The following is a 16,446-nucleotide window of genomic DNA, read 5'->3' as shown; positions in this document are numbered from 1 at the left end:
TCTAAAAATGAGCTAATGAGTTACAAGTACAACTTCATACTAAAGAAAACTGAGATGACACTGAGCTCCAGAAAGGAAAAAACTCAAACGAGAATGAATTGGGATGAAGTACATCAGAATATTTAATAGTATTTTCTGTTGAGTAGAAAAAAAAACATACCTGCACTGACACAAATTTCAAGAAACTACCGGAAAAAGCGTGGGCATCATCATTATACAATGTCTGAAATTCACGTTAATAAGGCTAAATTTTCCTGCCCCAACCTGAAGTTACACGCAGGGCAAGAGTTATAATTTGAACACTTAGAGACAGAATTAATAAAAGATTACAGATATATATATATATATGAGTAAAAAAAAAATCCCTGCAACAGGATTTTGTGTATAATTTGCACTTTATTGTAAAACTAAGGTAACTCATTCACAAAAAATATTAAAATGTTTTGAAGGATCTTGAAGGATTCATATGGAAGTATTGTAGGACTATAATTATTACTGTTGCAGCTGTTGTTCAATACTCTCTAGTAGTAATTTTCGTCTGACTTTTTTGCTTCTAAGTAATCAGTTACATCAAGTTCACCTCATCTAATTATATCAGATATTTCATAATAACCTGCCTGTGTTTCCAGAAACAGTTTTAATTTAATCATGTTAAGTGATCATATTTTTATATCAGAGCTTACAGTGCGAAGACATTGATAGTAAGGTATTATGACCAATTGAAATTATACCAACAAATAGAATTTGAAGAATTTAAACAGAAAGCACCAATTATCCTCCTCTTTGTGAAATATAAAAATGATTTAAAGGATTATTTTTCTGAGATCCTTATAATACTCATGTACCTACTTAACTTTCTTCCTTGGAAGGTCACACTTGTTTTCTTTAAATAAATGAAAAGATTTAAAAGATTGTGGGTTTTCACTACTTGAATGGATAGCAGCTACAACAAAGGTGTATAAACTGAATAAGAGAAGGCAGAAAAAAAAAATCTTTTTCCCAATGCTGAGATACATTTTTTAAAAAGCTCTCTTGTTCAGTGAAATAAACAAAATAAAAGTTAAAAAAATCAGAGTGGACAGACAGAAACAGTCATTTTACAGAACATGCCTAACTGATAGAAGTGATGATACCTTCAAATGATACCAAGTCCAATAACACTCAGAACAGAAGCTCTTTTACACACATGAATTTTACACCCATGAATAACATGAGTTTAATTATGAAACTATTGATTGTTATGGTTCAAGGTAGAAAATGATCATTAGACAGATGGAAGGATTCCTTCTACACTTGTATGGAGACCAAATATTTTCTCTGAGACAATCAAGTTTGCTGTCAAAGAACACTAGATGAACAGCAGTTCAAGGTGCCAGTTTCTAATAAAAAAATATATTTTATATTTTAAAAAAATAATCATGGATATTAGACTGCTTTATGAAGAATTCTGGGGTGAGACAGAACCCAGGATTAGCTTACACATCTACTAGCCTTCCAGTTCATATGACTCTATTACTTTCATTACTGGCTCTTCATTTTAGGCTGACAGCAGACCAAGTTTACACTCAGGTTGGCTGATCTTACCTTCATCTGAGGTTAGCTGAATCACCTCACACAGTAGTATAGGACTACTCAAATTAACTCAAGGAGGAAAATCTCAGTGTGTATTCGATACCCTAGCTCCAATTGGTTCTTAGACAAAACTGAAAACGTAGTACTGTGGTTACCTATGAATCACCTACGAAAGTATAGACATCATTGAGGACAGAAAAGTAGCATGGACTTTAAGGACTAGACTTGCATGTTCTTCATCAGGATACATTAAGAGTAGGTTTCTGAAGTCTTTGCACTAGAAAGGCTAACATGTTCATCTTCACTACATAAAGATTTAATACACTCCATGAACAAAAATGATGGCTTTTCATTTTAGCCAAACCAAATAATCGGATAGAATTGATTTCATTTCTCATAGTAGTGGAGAAGACCTTTATTCTCTTCAATGAAGATCTTAAGAAGCTTACAGAAGAATTTTTAGAAGTTAGCCAGACTGTACAGAGTACAGTATGCTCTCTCATTTCAAGCTACTCTGTGCCATAACAAGTGAACAACCTACAAGAGTTGACAAAGAGGCATAGCTTGGGGTTATTCTTCCTGTAGTACATATCATGTCTTATCCTAACAACATGTGTTCCTAAAAGTTAACATCATCTTGAATTCAGATGTAATCAGAGAGTGAAAAATCTTCAGACTAACACTGCTTTTACGGCAAACCTCATTTATTAAAAAAAAATCTAATACTAGAAGTACATAACAGTGATGATTAATAAAAATACAGTAAAAAAAATACAACCTTTGAAAAAAACATATCTCATAAGCAATGAAATGTTTGAATAAATGACTGAAGCTTTATATTCCCCACTGAAGACTTGATAAATAAAAGATTCAGAGATGATCTGAGAAGTCAGAAGACTGTTTCTGCACAGAATTATGGAGCCTATAGAGCTATCAGATAAGAAACACAAGCAGTAGTCATTAAAAAAAAATTATTAGTAAAATAATTCCCCATGCTGGCAGTTTATTTAATGGAGCATTCCAAGAAAGATGCCTTTGATTTGTCAGAACACCCAAAAACTTTTCCTTGTGCAATTTCTTACAGCAGAAACCTATTACAAGGTTTTTTGCTTGATTAAACGGTCACATGGGGTTTTTTCTTTGTTTGTTGTGGATTGTTTTGTTTTGTTTGTTGGCTTTTTGATAATCTTCAATATTAAAAGACTAAAATATTAACAGTTTTAGTTCTAGATGCGTGCAGAGTTAATGCCCGTAATTACTATATAAAACTTGCTTTCTGTACCCACACAATACATACAAAGGAGAGATAGAAGAGTTCAAAGCGAGGCAAAGTCTACATATAGTCTGAGATTTGCTGACAACTCACTATCCAGACTAATTTTCAAAAAAGGGAAGAAATTTAAAAAATTGCAGCATATCCTTAACGCTGCAAGCTCGCATTCAGCCTAAAAAGTGTTGTTTTTGTCTGGAGAGCCACTACAGGGCTACACAGCATCCACTAGCAACCAACAGTTCAGCACCTTACAAAATCTTACCTATAAATTAATTAGTTCTTAAGACTAATTAGCCTTAAGTTTCTATGAGGCACTACTACACATTGCCTTGATTTATTTAGTACACAAATCTTAACAGTTCATGAGTTGCACAATGCTAGTAAAACAAGAATAACAGCTTTTCATTTTAGTAATGATTAATTCTTATGCCATCTGTTGCTCAAAAACTTACATAATTAGAATCATCTACAGAACAGAATTCAACATTGATCTGTTAATGTTCTTCAAGAGCTGTCAGACTTCACCAAGCATGATAAGCACTTAACCTTCAAGTAACATTAATTTCTCAAGTTCACTGTACTTTTCTTATCGGTTTTAATCTCAACATCTCAAATTAACTGTGTTAAGCACACTACACTTTTCATTAGAACAGACATATGGACCATAAAGGCAATTAACCCATTGAAATAATGTGAGAAAAACAAATATCTCTAAGGGCTTCTGAAAAAAAAATAACAGGTGAGAGCTTCATATTTCAAAAGTATTAAGAACTCATTTTCTCAGGGAATTAATTGGACTCTTTTCTCCAGCACAAAAATAAAATCCACATAGAGTAATAACTGCCCTTGGTTCCCAAACCAATTTATGGATCCTGTCAGGCAGTCTAATGGCATGGATGACTTTTAATAAATCAACAATCTCAAAGCCACAAATCAAAAGCAGCTGCAATTTTAAGTGAGACTTTTTCTCAGAGCCCAGTTTGACAGTAGACCTAAATATGCACATATAGTACGATTTCTACCAACTCTAAACCCAGCCTCTGGATTTTGCAGGTTTCTAGGTAACCTCGCTTTCAGCAGCCTCAGTATTGATTGCTACCTGGCTATTTAGCCATACAGTTGTTCCATCTGAAACCATGTATAAGGAAAAACAAAACAAAACCTTGCTGATTTTTACAGTAATTTTTTTGCTAGTCAAAAATGCTTATCTGACTATTTATTGATAAAACATGCAAAAAGCTGGCTCCCTGGAAAATGGCCTACATGGTTTATGTATCAGAATATTAAAGGACTGTTAAATTCCCCAAACTCACTACTGCTTGTTTCCAAAGTTTATTTCCAAAAAATTTGTTTCAAATTCTATTGCCTTGAATTAAGTCTTTCCAGATGACTTTTTATACAGTTTCTTCAGTATCTGTGTAATAAGGAAACCTCTTATTGTCTTTATAGGTATCAGTAACATTCAGCTTTGGATAGTCCATCACTCAAAACTGGTGACAAGTTTAACAGCGCAAGATGGGACAGGGCTGTTCTGTTACCCTTAAAAACGTTCCTTTCAAATTCTTCTGAAAGCATCAACCTTGAAAAGCAGCATGCATGCTTATACATCTCACACTGCCCAATGCCCTAAGCAATGACCCTCCAAGATGCTCAATTTCTGGTACTGTCACACATCATCCAGGAACTTTTTCTTTTCTTTTTTTTTAATTTTCATCTGTAACTTTTTCATTTTAATAATCTCAGTCTGTGGATCAATTCTAACAGCAGCAAAACAAAAAAGACAAAGGAGCCCACATCATCCACACAGATTTTAAACAGATCACAGAATCATAGAATCACTAAGATTGGAAAAGACCCACAGGATCATCCAGTCCAACCATTCTCCCATCACCAATAGTTCTCACTAAACCATGTCCCTCAACACAACATCCAAACGCTCTTTGAACACCACCAGGCTTGGTGACTCCACCACCTCTCTGGGCAGCCCATTCCAGTGTCTGACCACCCTTTCAGAAAAGTAGTATTTCCTAACGTCCAGCCTGAACCTTCCCTGGCACAGCTTGAAGCCATTCCCTCCAGTCCTATCACTAGTCACATGAGAGAAGAGGCTAACCCCCAGCTCACTACAACCTCCCTTCAGGTAGTTATAGAGAGCAATAAGGTCTCCCCTGAGCCTCCTCTTCTCTAGACTGAACAACCCCAGCTCCTTCAGCCTCTCCTCGTAAGGCCTGTGCTCCGGACCCCTCACCAGCCTTGTTGCCCTCCTCTGGACATGCTCCAGGGTCTCGATGTCTTTCTTACAGTGAGGGGCCCGAAACTGGACACAGTACTCAAGGTGCAGCCTCACCAGTGCTGAGTACAGGGGGATAATTACTTCCCTGTTCCTGCTGGCCACACTATTTCTGATACAAGCCAGGGTGCCATTGGCCTTCTTGGCCACCTGGGCACGCTACTGGCTCATGTTCAGTCTAGCATCAATCAATACCCCCAGGTCCACTTCCTCTACACAGTCTTCCAGCCACTCTGCCCCAAGCCTGTAGCGTTGCCTGGGGTTATTGTGGCCAAAGTGCAAGACCTGGCATTTGGTCTTGTTGAATCCCATCCCATTGGCTTCAGCCCAGCTATCCAGCCTATCCAGATCCCTCTGTAGGGCCTCGCTACGCTCAGGCAGATCAACACTTCCAGCCAACTTGGTGTCATCTGCAAACTTACTGAGGGTGCACTCAGCACCCTCATCCAGGTCATCAATAAAGATATTAAACAGGACAGGACCCAGCACCGACCCCCGGGGGACACCACTCGTGACCGGTCACCAGCTGGATTTAACTCCATTCACCACCACTCTCTCCAGCCCTCCAGCCACTTCCTAACCCAGCCAAGAGTGTATCTGTCTAAGCACAGACTGCCAGCTTGTGCAGGAGAATACTGTGGGAGACAGTGTCAAAGGCTTTGCTGAAGCCTAGGTAGACTACATCAACAGCCTTTCCCTCATCCACCAGACAGGTCACTAGATCATAGAAGGAGATCAGGTTGGTCAAGCAGGACCTGCCCTTTGTGAACCCATGCTGGCTAGGCCTGATCCCCCAGTTGTCCTGCACATGCCACGTGATCTCCCTCAAGACAATCTGCTCTATTATCTTCCCTGGCAACGAGGTCAGGCTAACAAGGCCTGTAGTTCCCCGGATCCTCACTGCAGCCCTTTTTGTAGATGGGAGTCACACTGGCAAGCCTCCAGTCTTCTGGGACCTCACCCGTCAACAAGGAGCGCTGATAGATGATGGAAAGCGGCTCGGCTATCACCTCCGCCAGTTCCCTCAGCACTCTCGGGTGAATCTCATCCAGTCCCATGGACTTATGGCAGTCCAGTTGGAGTAGCAGGTCTCTGACTGTTTCCTCCTGAATCGTGAGGGGTTTAGCCTGCTCCCCAGCCAAGACTGCCAGGTCAGAGAGTGGAGTATCCTGAGGATAACTGGTCTGACTTTTAAAGACAGATGTAAAGAAGGCATTCAGAACATCTGCCTTTTCCTTATCCTCCGTGGTCACATTCCCAGCCTCATCCAGTAAAGAATGGAGATTCTCCCTGGTCCTCCTCTTACTGTTGATATACTTGTAAAAGTGTTTCTTGTTCCCTTTCACCCCAGCAGCCAGGTTGAGTTCAAGCTGGGCTTTTGCTTTTCTGATTTTCTCCCTGCACATCTTAACAACTTCTTTGTATTCTTTCCGGGTTGCCCGTCCCTTCTTCCACAGGAGGTAGATTCTCTTTTTCTCCTGGAGCCTCAAGAATAGTACCCTATTCAGGATCAGGGAGGGTGGAGAAGTGTTGTTTGGAGTGAGGATTTTGCATCTTCACGGATGAGTAGAATAAGCCTCATATCCTAAGCGTGAAGTGATCAAAAGATAATTATAACTGCTTTTAGCTTGACAGACAGAGAAACAGCTACCCTTGTTTCTAAACAGGAAGAAATACCCTGTTTAGAACTACCCTGTGCCTAAAACTGAACCTGAAGCTGGATGGGCCATGCCAGGAAGGAAAGACATTTGGCCTACTGACTCCACACCACAGTACCATTTTCCGCAAGAGTCAAATGTTGATCCACACTCAGATCAGAAATACAGTTTTCTCTGAAATTTTGCCATGGTCCCAAAACCTCCACATTCCCTGCTCTGTTGATGAAGATGTCGTATCCCATGCACAGAGTCGCATCCCATGGACATGTCGTATCCCACGCACAGAGCAGGGCTCACCCAGGAGTGCCAGCCAGTACTTCCCTGTTTAGGTCACAGAACACTTGCAAGATATTTCCTTTGCAGATCTCTGTATCTGCAAGCTCATTTCCAAACCTGAAAATAATCTTGAAGATGCAGTGAGGGCAATTAGTAAACAGACATACACAGAAAAGAAGGACATACAAAGTACTGCAAGAACGGATGGAGTCTACCTTCTTGCTTTTCCCTCTTCTATTGGGAAATGCATCTGGTCACTGCAAAACCATGTGAGAGAACTATTTGCTTTTTCTATTCAATCACTTAAAACTGATGATTTTGCATAATGCAGTATAGAGTTCGCGTAATTCTTCAAAGCATGTAAAAAAAAAATGAACGAAAAGAGGACATTTATCTCTGGACAGAGTAGACACTACTAGCACATGCAATAAAGACAACAACATTTTACATTGTGTTGAAATGTGATTACATTTGGAATGTCTCTGCTTTATTGCAAAGTGACGTTTATGGCCTAAGTAAGATATGGGATGCAGTTCAGGACTGGATAGATACCAAGGAATCTATCCAAAAGGAAGGTTCTGCAAAATTAGGGTTCCTCTGCTCCTAAGCCAAAAACTTGCAAAAAGGACAAATCCTCAATGGTAGCTATCATTATGAAAGTTTATTTACATTACATTTTGTGAAAGAGGACCTTCCATTATGAGAATCACAAAGCAGATTAAACCAAATCTCTATGATCCTGGAAACATTGTGTGATTTTGGAAACTTCTCTTCACCAGAAATTAACAGAAAAAAAATAAGTTTTATTCTTACAGATTATTAAGGTCTCTTTCTGTTGTCATCTTTACCTTTTGCTTGAGAACCCTGTTTTCTGGACCTTTCTGTTATCTTCTGAAAAAACAGCCTTCCCCAACTATATTTTCCTAACTTCTCCAAACTGTATTTTCTAAAAAATGAACTTCATTTATTTACTCTGAAAAGAAAAAAAAACTAAGCACATGAAAGTGGCAATAGACTAACCCAACAATTAGTAAGGCTGAGTCATTCATTTGTCTTGCCTTGTGTCCCACTTCTTTGACAGTGAGAAATAGAATTTATTTCTGAGAGTCACCAGTCCCCAGTATGAGCAATTATTACATGCAATCATGTAACTAAATAGGAAAATTTTCATACTGTGAGGCAAAAAAAAAAAAAAAAATCCTAAAGCAGAAAGTATGACAGTATTAACTACAAAGTGAGAGATCAAAGCACCTCTCTTCCTCCCCTTCCCTGTGCTACTCCCAAAGGCTGTATTTCGTAGGGACCAAGAAAGTCTGCTTGCCAGTGGCAGTTCCTCTGAATCCCTTAAAATTATTTCACAAGCATCTCAGAAACATAACACTAACAGATCTTTGCTTATTCAGTGATGTTTACAAACTCAGAAATTAATTTAGGATAGCTAGGCTATCAGACACGCTGGCATTCACCTCCAAATATTATGCATAGTACAGTCTTCCTGTTGATGGACAGAACATAAAGATGCTCCAAAACTAGAACAAGACAACCCATAAGGCCTGATTACATTGCACACTTCAGAGAAAGAGATACTCTCTCTCATCATCCACACATACACACAGCCCAGCCACTTCAAACAAATACCAGATTGCCACCATTAAACCCAGGTTTTTTCCATATCTAAGATAGCTCAGCAGGCAATTCTTTGATCACTTATACACAGTAACTGATATTTAAAAATCAATAGTTGTTAATAAAATATTAACTTTCTCCAATCAATTTGCACACATCTATGAAATATTCAGCACAGGTACAAAAATGAAATCATAGTGAAGGAAGAAACAAATATATTATTTCCTTCAGTATAAAATAGATAAAGATTAAAAAGAAAAATCAAGTCTTGCCAAAAAACCTCTGGAATATTTCTTGCTGTCAGAAAAAGCATATCAGACGTAAGCACCATAAACTTTACAAAAAAAATCTTTTGAGCTTAACAAGCTTTATATAATTCCTTTGTTTCAGAAATAAAGGCCTTATTCTGCAAATCTTAAATTCAAGCAGCAAATACAAGTTCCAACAACAGATAAGCTACGTGCTACACATTTCACAGCTATGCCAGTTGCTCCTTGGCAGACTGGTCTCATCTACCATGGCACACTGCTTTTCACAAGGAAATCCTCAACTCACACATTTGTCAAATTCAAAGTAATAGACTGCAAGTCCCTGGCCTTTCCAGAGGTCTAGCAGTGGCATCCCTGATTCTATTTGTCAGTTCTTAAATCAAAGCAGTAAGAATTTGCACACCTGCAATTCACCCCTCAGGGCTCCTCTTCCCCTGTATGTAATTTCTTTGTAAGAGGTGCGTATGTACATGATACACGTACATACACATACAGATTTTGGTCACACCACGCAGATGCCACATATCACAAGATATACATAAGCATAACAGAGGAGCAAGTGAGCCTTTTTTTCCCTAACCACACTGGTCGTTATTTCAAGCAGACCAGTTACAAAACTTGTTCACATAGCAAAAGCAAACGCTATATAGAATCTATCTAGCCATTAGTCACCCATCTGAAATTTCTTCTTTCTCTACCTGAACAATCCTGCTTAGGCAGATTGGATGAAAAAAATGCTATAGCTGGGAAAATAGTTCCTATCCAGCCAGATCAGTATTATGCTTGGCTAACCAGTCTTTGGTAGTAAATCCACCCACATGGTTTCTCATGGTCCTAGGTTGCATCATCCATTTAATTTACAATGCTTTTTATTTTTACTGTGCCCTTTACCTGGGGATCACACTTTAGAGCTCCCTCCTTGACACACATTAACCATCTTGCAGCTGGACATGGAAAAAGCTTCTGAGTTACCACAAATCTGGGAGACACAGAACCCAGATCATTCTGAAGGGAAAACATCAAGTTACAAAAAAAAACACCTTGGAACACTTCTGTACAGTCCAGCCATTAACCTAAAAATAGACTTTAAAGATAGGAAGAATAAAGCATATTCATGAAAAGAGATTTTAAATATTAAAAGACCTGAAAATAGAAAGGTCAAAATGTCCTCTGTGTTCACTGAGAATGTGACAAAAGGTGACGGGCTTAAATTGTGGAGATTTAGGTTAGTCATTAAGCAAGCCTTCCCAAGTGGCTGAGTAAAGACTGAGAAAACTAAAAATAAAAATAAAAAAAATGGGATATGTGATAGCATGTATACTAGCACAAATGGCCACACCTAGAAGTTATGTAAAAATGCTAATTGTCCCTAAGTCAAGAAATATAACTGTCAGCACAATTTTCAGTCAGTTGTTTAATTAATTTTACTATTAATAAAGTTACAGAAAATTGATATGTCAGAAGGACTTGAAAGGATTACCAGCTCTTCTGGACAGATTAGAAACACATCCATACCTCAAGCACAAGAAAGCACAAAGATCTTTTATAAACTATTTACCAGTGAGGAATTTAAACCACCGTATTACTTTTTTTTTTTTTTGTGCATCCCAAAGCACTTAGGAGCAAATAATACACAGTTTTCAAATACCACATCTTAAAAGAAAGAATTTTAAAAATGTTGGAGTTAAATCCAGTAAATATAGGTGAAGTAGGGAACTACAGAATGTAGCATGGCATTTAAAAAGTAGAAGACAGAGGAATAATTCAACTCCAAAGTAACAAAAGCTGTTATATAACTGCATGGAAAGAGGAGGGAGAAGATTTATGACGTGAGGGTCACGTGGTTACTCAAGGCCTATGCTCACCGTGCTTCAAATGAATTACTATTGTTTCCTGTGGAAATATTAAACTTTCTGGTCTAAATCCGTGTTTTTTCCACACCGAATATTTCAGACTCCATTTCCTAGACTCTTCAGCACTGCCAACTCTCTCACCATGAGTTTGAGAAAGGAACTCCACTTCTCTGTACTTCAACTTCTCCTTTTTCAAAACAGCAATTAAATACTTAGTCTTCTAGGGATGCACTAAAAAGCTAACTTGTCCACATTAGTACAGCTTTTTTTTGGCAGTACAAAAAAAATTACTCCATTTAGTATTATTATAAATAATAATAGTATTGTTATAATAGTTGTGCTATAAATCATTATAAATTGCACTAGTTCTCTCTGTATGAGGCTTCTCTAAAGACAAAGTGAAATCAATTGAAAGCTTTCCTTGGAGTTGATGAGTTCTGTGTCAAATCAGTCATCAGGTATCAGTCATCTGACAAGGATTCACTCTCTTTTCATTTTGCTAGACTGTGTGAGTACTCTTCTAGTTGTCTGTTGACTTGTCTGCATCAGAGAACATTTCTTTGCTCTGCAGGACAATACTCACTGGTGCACAGATTACCTGCTGCTGAACTCAGCCAACAGGGACTCCACAGTCCCTCTGAGGGACTTCAAACAAGCGTTTCTCTGTTTCAATTGAAACTAAACAATGTTTTCCTTCACAGTTCTGGAAACAGAGATGCTATTGACCATAGTTAGAACAGAAGAATACTACCTAACTCTAGGAGATAATTCCTGTCCAGCTTCTTAGTAATTGACACATAACCTCAGAAAAGAAGGGATTGGAATCAAAGTATTTCATGCCTGCTGAGTTAATGCAAACCTAGCATCAACCATTCATACTGACTTAAGACGAATTTCCAAACACATCTGTAAATATCCAAGTATTGTCCTGAAGATAAGCTGCAACAAGAAGAAAAGCACAGTAATCAAGATCATAGAAGGATAATAGGGAATACTTCAGAGCACTTTATATCTATAAATTAGCGTAAAAAAAAAAAATCAGGAGAGTTCAGATCTCATTGAGGTACTTACCCCCAGTAATACTCACCATGCTAAACATCTGCTATCTGATTTATAAATTGAGACACAACTATGACCTAAATTCAATTTCTATTTTCATAATGTTTCTTTTAAAATGATCTCGGCAAGATACTTTAGAACACCTAAAGAACGTGCTTCCCTTGAATGAGTCTGAAAACTATTCCACTACAGACCTATCTCGTCTGCCTACTGACCCAGATTTCAGGTTTTCAGCTAGCAGCCAAACCTGTTGTGGCCATCACATGAACTGTGGTAACATTTTTTTATTGACCTCTGAGAGCATGCAAGACTTTTCAGTGTGTAGAAAGTCCAAGTGTCACACACACACACAGAAGTTTCCTGCTTGAATACTAATTCAGTTCACTAAAAAGAAAGAGGTAGAAAAGAGGGTCAGTAGATTGGATTGCAGTAAGAGCACTTTCATTCAGAGTGACTATATTATCAATTGGCTGCCTAACAGCTTCTATTCAGGCCTTTTTCAAACATGCAACAGTTCTGGATGAGAGGCCAGCAACCTGCCCTGATTGCCACTTCACCATTCTGAAGCTTGCTGCATTATTAGTATTATTATGGGGTCAAGTACACCCTCTTGAACCTGACAGGTAAACTCCAGCAACAAAATTCTCAAGGCATCAATTTTAGTGATAGCAAACAATTTGAACAATTTTTGCTCCAACCACGGCAGGAAATTTCTGCAGTTGAGTTACCTTTCTTGGGCAGAAGAGGGGAAGAAGGAAAGAGCAGGAGAATGGGGCTGGTGTTTTTTTTCCCCCCCCTTCAATATATATTTCACAGAACTCTACATCTGCCCACTCTTTCAGCACAATATATCTAGTTAATACGGACAGCTTAGCGCTTATTAATATAACACAGCATTTGCTAACTTGATTCAATGACAGTGGAGCAAAGAAACTATATGTTGTTTCAAACTACAGAAGAACAGACCTACACACACAGTTCCAAAACCATACTGGATAACTGATGCAGCCCACCAAAAATACCAATCTTTTAATACAGAATTTATAATACTTCAATAAAGCATTAAACAAAGCACACATTTTAAACAAACTCCCCAGCTGCTACATCAAAAGAAAACAATCCAAAGCCTTATTTTTCAACAAGCAAGTCAGGTATAAGCCTGAGGTAGTCAATAAAATGCTTTAAATCAGTAGTTTCTAGTAAAAGAGAGCATCTGGAACAACAAATCTTACTGCCATTTTCAGAAAGACCAAGACTATAATTTACCAGAGAACAGATAAACAACCTGTCAGTGTCACTGGGAGAGACTGAAAGAAGTTTCCTATTCAAGGGTGACTTTCTTAATAAAACTGTCTTTCATTGAACAATTTAATTAACATTCAGAGCTCAAAGGTCTAGGAACAGAAAAGCACAACAACGCTAATGCATCTTCCCTGGTGAATGTAGGTCAAAGCTATTGCTAGGCTGACTAACCTATCAGAAAATGCCATGGGTGAACCTCTGCTCACCAGGTTATCTATGTATGCGACACTAATATTAATTATTTACAAAAATATTCATTACCTCGTTTTAAATCATATTTCAGATTTTAACACAATTCTGAATTCATTCAGAGGTTTTTTTTTTTTTTAGTTTCATCTCTGTCTCTGTAACAGCATTTTCTACGCACTCAGCACAGCTTCCAATTCAGCAGCTGTTTGCTGATAACAGATGGAAGTTCCTGCTCTGCAGTTCTCACTATCAGGGCTAAGAAACGTTATACAACAAATGTTTGGGGGAAAAAAAATTTCATTGACATCAAAATGGTAAAAAAATTTTTGAGAAACATGAAGGTCTATGAGAAAATACACAGGAAGCTAAATACCTAAAATTCAACAGCAGGCAAATTAAACAGCTCAAATTAAACATTGTTCTGTCCAAATTGACCTAGCATTTCACTAGTCTCTTATCTTTTCAAAAAGAAATTAAATGTTCTAACATCAAATTGAAGTATCTCATTCAGCTCAAAATAAATGGTTTCCACATATCACTGCTATCAGACTTTTGACAACAAGACAACAGACCACAAGGGCCAGCAAGCATGGGGCTGGCCAGCAATACAAGCCTTTCTCAACAGCCCCTGCCTCAGCGGAGGACACCGTGCACCCTGATGAATTAGTCACCTAGATGAATTATTGTCCCCAAATACATAGTTCAGTAATAAGATATTTTTCACTTTGTTTGAATAAAGAGAAAAATAAAATAAAATGGAGTTACAGCAATAATCTGTTTTGCTCATGCATGCTATACATTGATGCCAGCATGAGAGGAATCTAGTTAAGTATTCTCTACCTGCTTTATTTTTCTTCTATTGCACACTTATTTTAAATAACATCTATTATTGTAACATACTATTATTTCTAGATACAACAGGCAATGAACCAAGCTACTCCTCAATTATGTTATGCATTTGCTGTGCTTTTTTTTTTTATCTGCAATGTCAAAAGAGAAGTCACTTTAACAAGATAATAAAAGCTACAAGAAATATTTACCTCATTCATTCCATTATTTCTTACTTACACCCGTTCGGAATTTTTGTTGTGTATGAACATTCATTTAATTCTCACCGATTACTGTCAAGCTACTTGCCTTACTACTCTTCACAGGTTTGCTGCAAATCACAAATATCCTGCTTTCTAAACAATTTGCATGCTTAATGATACTGCCTTAATGGAAGGAAAGGAACATTAGGAAATTAGTAATGCATATATGGAAAGCAAGTGTCAACTATCAAAAACACCTTCCTCATCACTACCTCACATGACACACACACTGAGAGCAAAATTTAAGTTCTGAAGCTTTCCTGGCATGTAAAAGATCAAGAAAAACCCCAATGAGAAACATACAGCTATTTAGTATCAACATCTCTTAAGAGGTGAGCAGGAACTTCCTGAAGTTTTTTAAACTACATATAATCATAGCTACAAACACTTATCACAAAAGTCTACATTTCCTATGACCTTCCCTAGAGAGGACTTGTGACACATATGCATTACAATGTCGTTATTCCAGGCTGGAAATCATTCTCATATTGAATACTCCTGAGCCATTTTTTTACTTGAATGAATAGTTCACCCAGCGCAATTCTAAAGCAAACTTGACACAATATCAGGTTATTTCCATTTCAATAAATCTGTCAGATATTTTCATTCTTTGCCAGACAGAATAATAATAATTTTGCCACCAAAATCATCCCATGATCAGCCTTTTTTTGAAGATTGTGATTGAAAGATGCTATCCAGTTAGGTACAGTTAGCCAAAGCATTTCAGTAGTTTCTCACTTTTTTCTTAAAAATTGGCAGGGAAAGTTCCTTAAGAATTTGTAGCTGGAAATGAGATCCAACTACCTCCAACTCATTTTGCTATATTAAAAAGGTGTCATTTTATTTATCGTTGTCACAGAAAGGACCATACTGCACCATTTCTTTTCTAGATAACATCACTGTCCTAAACATATTATTTCTCAGCATTTACAATATTCATGCCATCTAACAATACATTATCAGTTTTGCCCTTACATATTTATCTCAATTTTGACTATAAAACTTTTCCTCCTGGATAATTTTTTGTTTCAATTCACTGCCCAGTTTAAACTCCAGCTAATATAACATTACTACTTCTCACTACACACACGAATCCTTTTCATGTCCTTGCTAAATAAAATTAAGTCTAATGGTTTGGACAAGTTATTCTCCCATAAAGAAACAGGAATGGAGCTATGGATTGAGGTGATAGGCACATCAGTGCTGGAAACCTGATACGATTTGATCTGCAGCTGTCCACCTCACACACAAGTGGTAGGATACAAAGGGACCACGTCCTGGATGACAAGAGCACTCAGTTGCACCTATTGTAGGGTTTCCTGAGCCACTTGCCAGTTAATCCCAAGGGGCAACACATGGAGGAAATGGACCTCACACCACTTCTAACTCAACTGTGAAGAAGGCTAACTAGAATATAGATTTTGGGATGGTCCAGAGACTGAATAGAAACTGAGTGCTACACACAACATACAGAGAATTGATATGTATGTAAGAGCTCACCTGTACATGAGAAATCATCCACTCGGACATACCCCCTGACACAGTCACAACGATAGGATCCAGGCAAGTTAACACACATAGTATTAGCATGGCAGTAATGCATCTTGGCAGTGCACTCATCAATATCTGCAGTGAGAAAACAGGAAAAGCAACAGTCAACCTCAGCTAAGTTAATAAGGGGAAATAAATTCACTTACGACTCCAAATGCAAACTGATTTAACTCCAGCATTAAAGAACAGGGCAAGTTTAGTTGAAAAATATTCCTTAAAATAAAGCTAAAATTCCTGCATCTAAGTGCCGAGTTCCTTCTACTTTTCTTCAACAAAATTTAAGTATGATAATAAATATTATTATTCTAACTGGAAAAGTAACACTTTTTTATTATTACTTACAATTTTGAAAACAAATTGATGCAAGCTTAGATGCATAAAACAGAACCATAAATATGCAACACTGAAGATGTTGACTCTGTCTCATAGGTAAACTA

At 37.7% G+C, this 16,446-nt stretch overlaps 1 protein-coding gene across 9 annotated transcripts in view; it reads right to left on the bottom strand.

The window, feature by feature from the left end:
- The window catches only part of NELL1 (neural EGFL like 1), a 286,028-nt gene that overhangs the window by 123,296 nt on the left and 146,286 nt on the right, over nucleotides 1-16,446 (bottom strand). For 7 of the 9 annotated variants that reach the window (XM_001234166.7, XM_015286235.3, XM_015286242.3 and 4 more), the window contains one exon: nucleotides 15,959-16,084. The exons of the other annotated variants lie outside the window; for them this stretch is intronic. In XM_001234166.7, the coding sequence (XP_001234167.3) occupies nucleotides 15,959-16,084 (126 nt within the window). The remainder of the gene's footprint in view (nucleotides 1-15,958; nucleotides 16,085-16,446) is intronic. 9 annotated transcript variants of the gene reach the window in all.

The sequence above is a fragment of the Gallus gallus genome, chromosome 5 (genome assembly GCF_016699485.2).
Source record: "Gallus gallus isolate bGalGal1 chromosome 5, bGalGal1.mat.broiler.GRCg7b, whole genome shotgun sequence".
NCBI classification, from domain to species: Eukaryota; Metazoa; Chordata; class Aves; order Galliformes; family Phasianidae; genus Gallus; species Gallus gallus.
This window is presented reverse-complemented; position numbering and strand designations above follow the sequence as displayed.